General features: G+C 42.1%; 1 protein-coding gene across 1 annotated transcript in view; it reads left to right on the top strand.

Annotated features, from left to right (window-relative positions):
- The window catches only part of thada (THADA armadillo repeat containing), a 91,828-nt gene extending 78,216 nt beyond the window's left edge, over window positions 1-13,612 (top strand). Inside the window, 5 exon segments of the mRNA XM_038737680.1 lie at window positions 254-326; window positions 966-1,116; window positions 1,299-1,421; window positions 11,631-11,806; window positions 12,987-13,612. Coding sequence (XP_038593608.1) covers window positions 254-326; window positions 966-1,116; window positions 1,299-1,421; window positions 11,631-11,806; window positions 12,987-13,304 — 841 coding nt within the window. The 3' untranslated portion in view covers window positions 13,305-13,612.
- Window positions 13,613-14,174: the final 562 nt, after the last annotated feature.

The raw sequence follows: 14,174 nt of genomic DNA, 5'->3' as shown, positions 1-14,174 counted from the left end.
CTTTAAAGTGAAAGATGAAAATAGTCAAGTCAATTTCGTTTACCATTCCAAATCACTAATTTGCCTCTTTTGGCATTACAATCTGTTCAGTACCATCTATCCTTATATCCTCGTTTTGGATAAGGAAAAATGTTTCCCCAAAAGGGGAGAAACCAAAGAAAGGGAGGAGAGATCCCTCTTCCAGGACAGACATTAAAAATAAGCCAACCAAGTTATTCTTAGCTGATATCAGGTGTTTCATTTTGTGTTTCAGTGTGGAGCTCCACTGTGCTGCCATGACCCTGGTTTCTCAACTGGTGGTTCAACTGGTAAACACCAAGCCTCAGGTAAAAAAAAAAAAAAAAGACTATGTACTAATTATTTCTAACCTGGCATATCAAAATGTGTAGGTTTAAATTACAATTCAGAAATGTCCAGGATCAGTCCAATGCCGTTTCGTTTTAACTGTGCTTGCTGACTAGCTTAGCGTACTGCTTAGTGTCCTCACTAATGGGCAACTTACGTTTTCACTCATGTAGCTCTGTTATCACCCTTAGTTGAATCTTAATTTAAATTTTGATCATTAATTGAACTGTAATTGTAACCATTGTAGCCAGTGCTCATGGACGTCGGCCTTCTTCCTTGCGAGTGGCGATGAAACTTCCCACTTCGTACTGCAGCAGGGATACAGTGTAGACTTTCTTTTCCCAGGATCAAAAATCTTTTTGGAAGTTTCCTCACCAAGAAAATCATCATGGGTGACCAAAATAATACAGATAGAACTACCTGACCTGATTTTAAAATTTCGTTTAAAATGTTAATGGAGAATCATAACAAATGCAGATTTCAGTCACTCACCTGTGGGAGATACTGGGCCGACATGTAAGACCAGGCTCATCCACGTGGTTCTGTGCAACCAAAGTAACTGATTTATTTAAAAAAATGCCTCCGTAAGACTTTGTATGAGACTGGTCCTGATTTTCCAGGGTGCAAGTGCAGTGCCTTATTTCGCTCAGTGGGGGGCACTTGTGTGCTCATGCTGCAGCGAGGAGCAGCCAGAGGAGGTGAAGCTGATGGCTGCCAAGGTGTTGGTCAACTGTACAGCCACTGTGCTGACCAGCGCTCATCTGCCACTGGGTGAGTCTCAGTTATGGAACATATTAAGGAAAGGTTTACCTCCCAGCAAGTCAAGATAAACACTTAAACTCAAGTGAAATTTGTCTTCATTATTCTGAAACCCCTCAAAAGACGACAAATCGTTATGTGGATCTGAAATGCAGCCTTAAGTTAGAATCTGTGTGTATCTCCCTGTGTGTCAGGTCTGCCCACTACAGTTTCTCTGTGGAGGAGTCTGTTTACGCTGCTGCAGGACGAAGACCAGGAAATCCGAGATTCAGCCTCTGACTTCATCTCTAATGTACCAGCACCTCTGCTCAGAGCAGGTACACGTTCACTGCCAAGACGGGGAACAAGTCCGCACAATTATTACACAGTAACTAATATACCATACCTGCTCAGCACAAAGCACACAACCATGGTTATACACATGATGGACACATTTACTTTCTTGGGATTTGCATGCGCACTCAGGCAGATACAAACACATTCAAAAGCAGACAACTGTGATAATGCGTACCTACTGAAATACACACACACACACTCATATGTATAAACAGACACAAGCACACACATAAAAACACCACAAACGCATGATGTCAAAAGGGGTAGAGCGTTCCTGGAATGAAGGGTGCTAATTCTAGATTTACAGTTGGGACGCAAGTGTGTGTGTGTGTGTGTGCGTGTGCGTGGGGAGGGGGGTTGTGTGTGTGTGTGTGTGTGTGTGTGTGTGTGGGTTTATGTGTCATAGTTATGGGAATGTTTGCAGAAGAATTACAAGAATCGTATGATGGCAGGGCTTACCAAAATGGATTCGCTCACAAATACTTAAAGCATACACACTAATCATGTCTTATCCCCATGGAAGCACCCTCCCAGTTCTCTCTCCCACACACACAATCAGAGGACTGACAGCTGCCGGCTCTCAAGTGCCCCTCACAAACAGCCATAGTGCGACTTCCTGTCCTCACATTACTCACTTCCTGTATTTTCCCAGCTTTCCTCCAGGAGCCACCCTTATTGTGTCTGTTGCCACTGATAGTATCTCATAACATAACACGAGACAGCAAAACATCTCCTCAAAAGTCTCTGCAGCCCCTTCTGCTAAGCTGTTTATGGATGGGAGGACGAAGTCATGGGGGAAGACTCAACTCCGGTAGTGGTTATTTAAGCAAAAGGCTGACATGGACATGTTTTGGGGGGCGGGGTTCATGACCACATTTGTTGTTTTAGAAAAATCTAAACTTTTCTTGTAAAGGTAGAGCGTGTCTCCTGATCTAAAGGTCCAGGAAACGCACTTAAAATTCCTGAATGATACCAGGATTTTATCCAAATGCAGTGTGTGCGTGCGTGTATGTTTGTGTACGTGTGTGTCTTCTATATGTGCTTATGTACATAGGGCCAGACAGGGTCAGATAAGCTGTCAGCTAAAAATCAGATAGGAGCTCAACAGCATGACTAGGAAGGAGAGGTTTTCTCTTGAACAGGAAGAGAACACAATAGGCTTAATTACAGAGTGGGTGTCCTTATGTGTGTGTGTGAAGAAAAGAGAGTGGGGGCATCCTCCTTTGTCCATCCATATCCACTGCTCATTTGAAGATTACAGTGTGTGTGTGTGTGTGTGTGTGTGTGTGTGTGTGTGTGGGTTGGTGGCTGGAGGGGAGGCGGGGGTGGGGGGGCTAAAACTGGCATGCATTTCCTCCTGGACACACGTCTCCACTGCGGGAAACGAGTGCGAGTGTTTGCCTCCATTCTTTTGTGTGCCTTCACTCTCTAGCCAAGCCACTCAAAGCCTATTTTAACCTCCAAGATGATGATGATGAAAATTGCCCTGAATTCCTATTTAATTTCAACACGTGTTGTATGCACAACAGGAATGTAGGCTAGCGCACAAAAACAGAAAGAAGAAATGAGACAGTAAATTTGTAATGTTGTATCAAATGAACGAGTGACTTGGCCTGGAAAGTTGAATTCCTCATGTAAATGAAAAACAACAGAAAAACCAAAAAGAAATTATGTCCCACCAACTGTAAAAAAAAAAAAAAAAAAACGGAGAGGAAAAAAAAGCCTTCAATTAGAAAAAGATGTCATCTTGTTACTTTGGAAGCTTTAAGTTAAGTGATGTTTCTAAAATTAAATACACTACAGTGAGCTGGGAGGACGTTTTGCTACTTGGGGAGCTCTGGCATTTAGTGAAGTCATCATGATTGTATGAACGCACGTACTGCTGTCTCAAGGAGAACACTTCTAACTGTGACTGTGTGTCAGTGTGTTAATGTAGGGTTTTCATATATACACATGTACATAATATGACTATAAACATATATACTGTTTGTGTACATATATAATAGAAATGTTGTAATGATTTTTAGTTTTTAAATTACTTTATGTGCTGAAACTGTTTCTTGCATTGAGAATTTCTGGAGCCTGTATGATGCTTCAGTGACGACAAAAATGTCCGTTACTGAGCTTTATAGAGTTGTTGTTAGACTTGTTTTTGAGCTTTGGAGAGCCAGCCAATTGCTTATTTTGTTTTTCAAAATAGCTGAACCTACAATGCAGATTTCTGGTATTTCGGGAGGTGTTAAATTGGTGAAGTTCTTGTTCACCATGGCAGAGACATGGAGTTTGATTCCAGTCGTGATACCTTTGGCTTGATGACCTGCCTAATATTTCAGGTCAGCAGATTAACTCCCTGCTGCCAGAGGAAATAGAAATGGAATATGCTGGCATCCTATTTCACACCATAGCCATATAGTGCAGTGCTGTGCCAGTGGAAACAGCACTACTATGTGTTTGTGTGTATACAGATCACTGTAAGTGCATGTGTTTGGTTTTTTTCCCCATCCCCTGCAGGCCAGTCAGCCAGCTAGTCTGCCCATAGAGTGTGTGTGTGTGTGTGTGTGTGTGTGTGTGTGTGTGTTTTATGACTTGCCGTTGCAGAGTCAAGTATCTGAGGTGTTAGCTACTTCAGATGGAGGTGACGACTCCTGGTCCTTTGATATGGAGGACTGGCAGAGATGTGGGAACATGAACAGGTTCTGCAACACACACATACACACACAAGAACAAAATGCAAAACACTCACACCCTTTTAGAAAGGAAATACATTTAAATGTTTATAATAAATGATAAATGTTGCTGATAATATTCGTCTTGGACAGAAAACCAGCATGTAAACCAGATATTAAGCTAAGCCAACAGCTTTTTAATTTACTTTCTAAAAGTTACGATAAAAAGATCAATACCACTCTTTCTCCGTCTGCTAACTATCAATCTAAAGAAAGCAGGCGGACGATTAACTTATCAATTTCTCATCCTAGAAAGTGTAAAAGTGTACTTTTCAAAGTGTTGAACTACTTCAAAATGTGGGCGAAAGCTCCAAAAAAGTACATTAAATAACAGAAATTCTTTCATCATTAAGACTACAACTCACTTTGCCTTTAATAAAGTTTGCAAATGCTTTGTGACTTTTTGTTATACCTTTAAAATAGCTGAATTTCTCTTTCACTCTGACAAACATGATTTTAGAGCAGGTCAAATCCAAATAAACCTTGTTTAGTGCGTGGGGGGGGAATCTGTGCTGATTCACATTAGGTTAGTTGAAGCTCTTCTTCCAAGAACTGTGAACCACAGTGGAGCCATTGTCCTATACAGGAAGAGCAAATCTAATTTAACCCCATCCCACCCTCCAACACCCCCACCCCCCACCACCGTCACCACCACCCAAATACTTCCAGACTAACTGGGTCAGAAATCAAACTCCACTCACCCTCGCTGGACCTCCAGCCACTGTGACAGAGTCAGGGCAGGAACAGAGGGATCGCTATATATATATATATATATATATATATATATATATATATATATATATATATATAGAGGGCATTGATTAGAAATCTGATTGGGAGGGTATAATGGCAAGGAAAATGGGGCTACACTGAATTTTATCATACATCACTAATAATAATAATAATAAGTTGTGACAACAAGACACCAGTCTAAAGTAGCGTTGAACTCTGCAGTAGTGAAGTGCAGAAGTTACTTCACACACTCTGCTGGCATGCCCATGTTTTCCAGGCCATTTTCAGTGAACCCTTATCCACCAACCTGCCTTGAGTAAACTACTTTGCTTACTGTAAAGCCAACAAATGCCTGTACAGAATATGCCATTCATGTCGCCCCCCCCCCGCCCCGTTCATTCATTTACAGTGGATGATGCAGATGAATGGAGGCAAACCTGACCGCACTGAAGGACACTCATTAAACAGACCTTGTCCTGTTTTAGCACAATATACCCGCTCAACCATAAAACATTTTTTTGATAGTTTATGCTGGAAGAATCGCTGAACAAGGCTTTAACAGTTTAAAGTGTCACATGTCACTTATTTGAGAAGAAACTATAAAATAGACTGAAACTGGAGGCACTTGTTGCTACTTGAGAATTGCTCAACATTTGATTTACAGCTCTAACCTTTTACTTCTGGAATAAATAAGCTGTCATTTCACCCTCCAGTGAAAACACACAGACAGAAACAGAAATAGTGTTTTTGCTGCTTTCGCCATCTTGGACTAAATAGGCAGTGTAGGGAATGAGATTTTAATGATTTGGTGGGTTGTGTGAAATAAAGTGCCGTGTCTGCAGTAATGACGGGTGTCTGCGGGCTGTGTTGAAGTGTGTGTACAGTGTGTTCATTGCAGTCTGCAGCAGTGGGTTGTGTTCACAATCTATCAGTGTGAAACTAAGTTGGCCTCATTATGCATCCTCTCAAACAAATACAGTAGTAAGTTGTTGGTCACAGAGTCAGAGAGTTTACATGCACCCCTTGATCTCACGTGGCAAAAGTTCACTCAGTTGCTACTTTGACCAGATCAATAAAAAAACAACAACACACACAATTTAAAACACCTGCAGAGAACATACAGGCAAACAGCCTTCCTTTACCGATATGGAGCTTACAGAACATAACATTACCTGTAGATCCTATTTGTTAGAAAATGAAATGACTACAGGTGACGATGAGCCTGTTGGCTCCCCGTCGAGCCAGCCATCGACTTTTATGTGAACCTTTGACTGAACTAACCACTGATTGGGTTTCATGATAAATGCTGATACAGTGAGCTCAGACTACTAAAATATTCAAATAGACCATTATTTGTATGGTAATGTGCACCATTCACTATTATTGAAAGTACTATTATTGTCACAATAACGTTTCCTGTTGTTGATGATGATGACGATGTTGTTGCTGTTCCTCTTTGGGCTTTACACCCCCGGTTTGTCATCAACCACCAGAGGAAGTCCGGGCTGTAAAGAGTGTGTTTTTGTTTCACACCTCTCTCCCCATTTCACACCTATGCTTCCTGGCCTTTCGGCTCCACTCTCGTGTCTGTAGCACACACTCTCTGTGGGTCGTTTGCCTGAGCTTGTGGGAAGATTGTTGTTGCGGGTGATTTTCTGTTGTTGGGTAAAAATCTTATCTTTGTCAACTGAAAGGCCTGTTTTCACACTAGCGTGTGAGGCTTCATTAGGCTTCATTAAATGGATGTTCAACACCCAGTTCCCCACTCATCTGATCACAGATAAAATTTTTTACATACAGATCTTTGCAGCGCCTGTTCGACAGACAGTCCTTGTCCGGGCTGTATGGAATAAAGACCTGACTGTGGGACAGAGCAGGTGTAGCTGTGGGACCCCTACGGTGGTCTGTAATATAGGTTATAGCCCACAGGTGGGAAGGGTGTTGTTGAAACACTAAGGTAAGGGAGGCTTCTAACCCGGATCCCTCAGATGTGGTCGGTTGTGCATTGGAATGAACTCCCAATACAGTGAACATGATGACACCAGCGAGTGGAAGAGCATGTGGGGCGGAAAGTGTTTTCTCTCATTTCACTGTCCTGACAGCCCGCCGAAAGCCGTGACCCACCCCTTTTCTTTTCCTTCCATCTTTGCTCAATGGGACATCTGATACCCCCTCACCCCAGCTGCAGAGGCTCAGTAAGGATTTACTGAACAGCAAAGGTCTCTTCACTCTCATAATTTAATTCAGTGACTTTAATGATGATGACTGTTGACGCTGCAGCAGTGTACAAAACATTGATGCTCAAAAACCAGCTAACGTATGCATTTATGCAGACAGACCATATGGTCATTATCAGTTTTTGTGCTTTTATTGATCGCTTAGAATCCCTGAAGTTCCACAGTTTCAGCACATACAAAACATACAACATGCAAAAGTGGGTAGTTTTAAAATGCAGTTGATATTGGTTTTGCAATGTAGTAAACATGGCCACATCCCATTATTTTGGGTTTAGTCTGAATGTATGAAAGTAAAAAATAGTATGAATGAAAAGACAACTTCACTACAGTATACTATACGCATATAAGATTTCTGAAATAGGGAAGGAAATGGATTGATGTTTGGTTAATTTATACATTTAATCAGAGATATGACAATAGAAATGATGGTAATGCAACAAAGATCCTGCCAGACTTGAAACGTGGATGTTGGGTTGTTCCTAGTTACTAGTTCGTTCCAGAGTTTTCAACCGTATCACATGGTCTTCATAAGCAGATGGACTTTGTTTAGCTGACATGGTCACGGCTCTGATGCATAACAGCTACTGAGGTTGCGTGAAAGTTTGAAAACTCTGGAAAGTAGAGTGGAATTGAGATTACACACAAGTGTTTTTGTGACTGTGAGCAGGAAACGCCCTTGCTTTTTGCATTGCGGGACAATAGTGCACATCAACACCACCCTCAACACCACCCTCAAAACATTAGACTTCAATAGTATGCATACTGATGTTTGGTCATGCTCTGGCTCTAAGGAAGACGTTGTTGCCGGTCAATCAGTCAGTCCACCACTTTGGTCCAGATGGAAATATCTCAACAACTAAGAATTGTTTGGACAGATATTCATGGTTCCCAGAAGATTTATCCTAATGGCTGGGGATTCCTCGACTTTTCCTCAAGCATTACCACAAGGTTGACTTTAGTGGTTTTGAGTGAAATATCTCAACAACTATTGGAGGGACTGCCAATAAATTTGGTCCAGATAATTGTGTTTCCCTAGGTATGAATTGTATTCACTTTGGTGATCCTTTGACTTTTCCTCTAGCACCATCATCACGTCAGAATTACTTAAGTTTTTTATCAAAATACCTGCAAAAATAATGACATTCTCATCTACCTTAACTGTACTTTTTTTGTTAAGTGGTAAGTAGCAAATGTTAGCATGCTAAAATGCTAAACTAAGGTGGTGATCATGGAAAACATTATACTTACTAAACATCAATATGTTAGTGTCGCCATGCTAGAGTTAGAATTACACCCTCACAGCAGCCATTATGGTGGCTATAGACTTGCCATGATTTAGCATGTGGGTTGGGATACAGCTTATACTTACAGCCCGTGTCCATAACCGTAAGCTGTATGTTGATTCGGCTGTTTGGATTTTGTGTCCACTTAAGAGATGGCAGTGTTCCTCAGCAAAGATCACAATGTGTGCATGGTGAAGAGCTTATTATGGTTCCCACAGATTTACATATAAAGCACTTTCTAAACATGGTTACCAGAGTCTCTAACAAGGCAACCATAGAGCTTAGTTCATTTTTTATTTTTTTTTAACTCTTCAGAAGCTCAGAATGGTACAACTGTTACACTGTTTCCACAAGTGGCACAAGGTTAAGTTTTTCCCTCACACTCCTGCCCTGCCTAGCTTCAGTGTACTATAAGAGTGCCAGTGCATGGAATGTGTGCTAGTGGATGCCAACTACACACACACACACACACACACACACACACACACCCCATCTTACTCAAACCCATTCATTCACCAACTGGTATTGTCATTTGCGGAGACAAGATTGTCTGACAAAGTCCCACAGTTTTCCAGCGCAAACAGTACTTACTTGGGACTAAACCCGTGCCAGTACACACACACACACACACACGCACACACTCTCACACACTAAACACCCAACACCAACAACACAGCAATAACAGCGTGAAAGACAATCCTCTTGAGAAACAGAGTATTTTGCGGCAAAAGCTCGAGAAGGGAAATCGCGTTAAGCGATGTGTGAAACCTCCGTAGAAAAGTAGATAAATTGAATGCAGCTAATATTTCCTATTATGTTCCTGAATGTTCTGGGGGGGGGGGCTGTAAAGGCTTGATATCAGAGACAGGGCTGTCCCAAATTGAGGAGGCTTTTTGGTAAAGAAAGGAATTTGTCACTCAAGCCTCTAAACTCTTAAATCTCCTCTAATACGTTACGATCAACAGCCTCTAATGTTCGCAGACTGGGTTTCCCTCTCCGCTCAGACTTCAGGCTCTACTCTGATTTTACACCTCCTCTCTGAAGAGGAAAAACAATCTGGGTTCCCTGTGTGTGTGTGTGTGTGTGTGTGTGTGTGTGTGTGTTATACTGTATGTGTGCTGATGGGGGTCCATATACCTCCACCCTCCTTCCCTCCCTCCCTCCTCTCTTCCCATGGTGGTTGTGTTTTGGCTAGCGGCTCTCGAAGCCTTTTGAAGTCTCTGGTGTCATCAGGGTGTCAGCTGTGACGAGGATGGTCAAGGTGGGAGAACAACACACTCACATGCACACAACCTCTGTGTCAGATAGTTGCTGCGTGGACAACTGGAGTCGTTAAATGAAGTCCTACGTTGTGTTCCCCTCTGTTTGAAGTGTGCGTCCTTGCACTCAGACTTCCTCCACTGCGAGCGTGGGCTCATGACAGGCCTGCCTCTGAATATGTGCGCGTGAGTACAAAATAAAACTGAATTTGTCATGTGAGTGATTACTGGCAGTCACTATTTAAACAAAAAAGAATCCACATGAACATCGTCTTCACACATGTGGGAAATCCATACATACATCCATTCATTAACATGTAAACAGGAAGCTGAGAGCAACATTTGCACTCCCCGTGTGTGCATGTGCATATTGGTGCAACGTGCGGGAATAGTTTTGAATCCACTCACACACACGGATCATGGTTGGTTATATGAGTTATAGTTTTGTTTCCCAGAAAGGCCGTCCAAGCCCAGAGAAGACACACATGCGCGCACACTCACACACAGTTCGGAACATAGTCAGCCCTGCATCATTTAAACATCCCTCTCTTTAACCACAAGCGCCAACAGTTACATACCCACATGAAACAAGGTTATTGCAGGAAATCAGGTGATGGTAGAACACATGGTTACATACAGGAGCTCAGTAATCAGATTTTAACCCTTCCGCCCGCCGTATTTTTGACCAAACCTGGAATATTTATTTCATATTTCGCAATCCTGCAGCCAGAAAAGGTTTTTTTTTTTCCTTGTTTTTGGACTTGCGGTGCAGTGACACACACATTTTTTCCTTAGAGTGTGAATGCATCTGAATTTTACAAAAAGTGTACTGTTCAGCTGCGGAAACCTTACATTTTTAGAATTATGTATTTCAGTTGGAGTTTAGTTAGACTTTGGATTTAATTATTTTGGATACAGGGACACACCACTACGAGTAATGGTTTTTCCTTTCATGCCACCACATCTCACAATAATCGATGGGCTGGGTGTATGTCATGCACATCCACTCTTGTAGAAACCCAATTAGAAACCAGTGTATATTTTATGTGGCTGAGAAATCACATTTCTCCAGCAGAAACACAGCCGTGGTAACCAGGTTTCTCTATTTTTTATTTTTTTTTCCTGAGAGAGGAATCCAGGATCTCCTAAACATGATTTTTAAAATGTCACCTTACTGCAGACTGCAAGCAGGAACTCTGTGTGACCTCAGAGCAACAGATTGGATGACGGTGACAATCACAATCTTTTTAGAAGTGGTTAATGTTAATTCTCCCTAAATGGGGGGGGGGGACCTGGAGGCAGTTACACTGAACTGCTCTTGAGTTCAAACTTAGCCTAGTCATACTGAAATGTAAGTACTTACAAAGTGGAGATTTACACATCACTAAATTAAACACAAAAGTATTTACACTGTCAGCTAACTTAGCCTACTGACATAATGAACTATAGCTTGCTAATATGTGGTATGGTTGTTACTTCTGAACTGACACTTGATTAAAATGCTGTTAATAATGATATAAAGTGATGAGATAATAAACTACATTTGAACAAAATAACACAGTAGACCTTAAATTGCATGATTAACGGATTTGTTCTAAACTGCATTAATGCTGTTACCTCTGAAAAACACATATTTCTCCATGTACACATCTTTAGACAAAACAAAACCATATCTACCTTTACAAAGGCTTGAACAGTCGTGCATCCATTTGTCCACTTTCTTCCCCTTAGCCGGGGCTGGGTCGCAAGGTCGTTCAGATGTCCCTCTCCCCGGCTACGTATTCCAGCCCCTCTCGGGGGATTCAAGGCGTTCCCAAGCCAGACGAGATATATAATCTCTCCAGCATGTTATAGGTTTTCCCCTGGGTTCTCCTACCTATCCTGATCAGATGCTCGAACCACCTTATTTTTTTTATTTTTTTTTTATAAACACGTGGTCTCTTCTGTCCTCAGATGTGGCAGGTGTGTCCGTGTGTCCTCCAGTAGCTCTGGACTCTGGTGTTGGGCTTCTGTGTCGGCTGTTTGAGCTCTGGCAGCAGGTACCCGCGGGTGTCCTCGCTCTGACAGAGTGGCTGCTGGGAGAGGAAGAAGGCAACAATGAAGCAGTTGCAGACGAAGCTTCCAGTCTGGTGAGAATCTGTCACGTAACATTAGGGAGACTGTCCAGGAGCGACCTGTGAGCAGACACAGATTGACTACTAACACTGTTACACTGTGGTACAAGCACAGACAATACAAATGGAACAGTACGAGATATTTGCAAGGCAGTAGACGACATGTACTTGCATTCATTTACATGAAGTGGAACTAATGACAGAACGATGGCGACTGTAATGGTTTCAGTCTTTAGGACCACAACATGTATTGTTCATTGGGAAAGATAGGACACTGTCCCTCAGAACCTAATTTGATTATTGAACTACAGGTCAGTTAAATATTAATACATGAACTTTGAAATCACCACTAATAGTGCTGCTTAAGGCACTTTAAATCTTTTTTTAATGTCATTATCATAGCATTTTATAATGAAACATTGGTTGAGACTATAGTAATGATTTTGTTCTGCTAACAGTAGTAGTCAAAATAACTAGGTTACTTGAAGCCACCAAGGTTTCTGCTCTCCAACCACGCTTTGTTTAGCTGCCTGCTTTGGTTCTTGTTTGGTTGCTTGCTTCTTTCTACTCAAGATGTATAGAAGACACCCTGTTAAACAGCTGAGAGGCATTGTCAGACATATATTTGAGCAAAGTAACAGTAATGATGGCTTCTTTTGGCTCATTGGCTAAATATCTTAAGGTGTACAGCGCAAGGTTCTGTATTCTGAACAGCACAAGTCAGTATTTTCATACCAGCAGTGGGTCAAATGATTATGTATAATGTACAAGCTGTTGCTCATAGTGACAGACTCACAGAGAATTTACTTTCACTGGAGTTTATGGAGCATTTTAGCAGCTTTGAGCTCATTGTTTTGGTTTTCCGGCTCGCACTGTACGCTACCTGCCCACCACCAAACAGTCAGACAAAGTTAGCACTGACTATTGCGGAGCATTTAGAAGCGAAAGAGCCAGATATTTCCCTCAGAAGTGTGTGTGGAAACAAAGTTGAAAGGAGAGTGAATATTGAACTGAACATTTGTCAGGTTGCAAGAAACACAACTCCAAATCAACACTGATGTTGCTCTGTGTCTGTTAGATGTATAAATAGGCAACATTTTCTATTTACAGCTTGTTCTTCTGCCCCCAAGTGGCCAGAATCAAACAGATACGAATCAACAGCCTGTAAACTGACTCCTGTTTTGCTTGTGACCAGGATGAAGAGGACTTCCTGTTCGAGAAGGGGGATCTGAACCTGTGGGCCGAGCCGGTCCAGTGGGTGCAGCTGCTTCACAGACATCTTTGCTTCCTCATCTTCAAGCAGACCCAGGCCCCAGGAACCGCAGGGCCCGACCAGGTCCACGAAATCCATACGCTGTCAACTCACGCCCACGCCCAGGCAATCAGCTCCCAGCAGGCCTTGGACTCCCTCCCTGCCCTGCCCCAGTTCTCCTGCACCGTGGAGCATGCCCGGCTGGTGCTGCGGCACCAGAGGGCCACTCTGGCTCTAGATGTGCTGGAGAGGCTGAGGTAGAGGAGTCGTCTGTGTCTAACTCTAACACCGCCACATTTTTTTAATTTTAGAAAATTTGCTAAAGTCAGGGTTCCTAATATTAAACACAACTTCAATGAACCAAGACATGAGACCACAGACTGGCCTTGTGGTCGAGTCTTTTTATTATCAAATCAAGGGAATAAAGGAAACAATAACATGTTTTTTTAATATGAAGTCTCATTACTTGTCTTGCCCTCACTCATTCCCAGATGTGTTTTGTTTGTGTCATCATTTTTATGATTACTCTTCCTTGATGTCTTTAATTAAACACGTCGGAAATTACTGCATTTTGAATTCTAGTGTTCTGTTTTCCCTGAAAGAAAAAACAAAGTCGAATGTCGTACTGCTTTAATGTTAATGATTTTGTAAAGAGGCAGGAGAGAGGGAAAAAATAGACAATAATAATTTTAACACTGTGTGAATGTGTGTGGAGAAGTCTGGCAGATGTGTAGCCATAACAATAATTCAGCCCGAGCTTGTGCTCAGCAACACTTGATGCACTGTTCTCTTATCAGTGGGATTGTGTCACACGACAAACTTCAACAGTGTCAGTATTGAGTACACAGGCCGTTCTACTTTCTCCAGATCTACCAGGGATTTAAGGTTGGGACAAAACAACTCTGCGCCTAAAGCTTCAAACATTAACTTCAATGGTGCGATTGTGCAGCGACCAAGCTTTATGGCCGAGGCATGGGATTGTGAAAGCAAGTGTTTTCTCTGACACGTCACCAAAGTTGTATTTCAGTATATGCTTTGACTTCTACTATATGTTTATACGAGGTGTTATTTTCCTGTGATATTTAATTTACTGCAGGATTCTTCCCATTGGACTGTGTTTTTATGCTTCCC

The sequence above is a fragment of the Micropterus salmoides genome, unplaced genomic scaffold (genome assembly GCF_014851395.1).
Source record: "Micropterus salmoides isolate LMB-PRFRI ecotype aquatic unplaced genomic scaffold, ASM1485139v1 Ms_hic_scaffold_22, whole genome shotgun sequence".
NCBI lineage: Eukaryota > Metazoa > Chordata > Actinopteri > Centrarchiformes > Centrarchidae > Micropterus > Micropterus salmoides.
The sequence above is the reverse complement of the archived record's forward strand: the minus strand, read 5'-3'. Positions and strand labels throughout refer to the sequence as shown.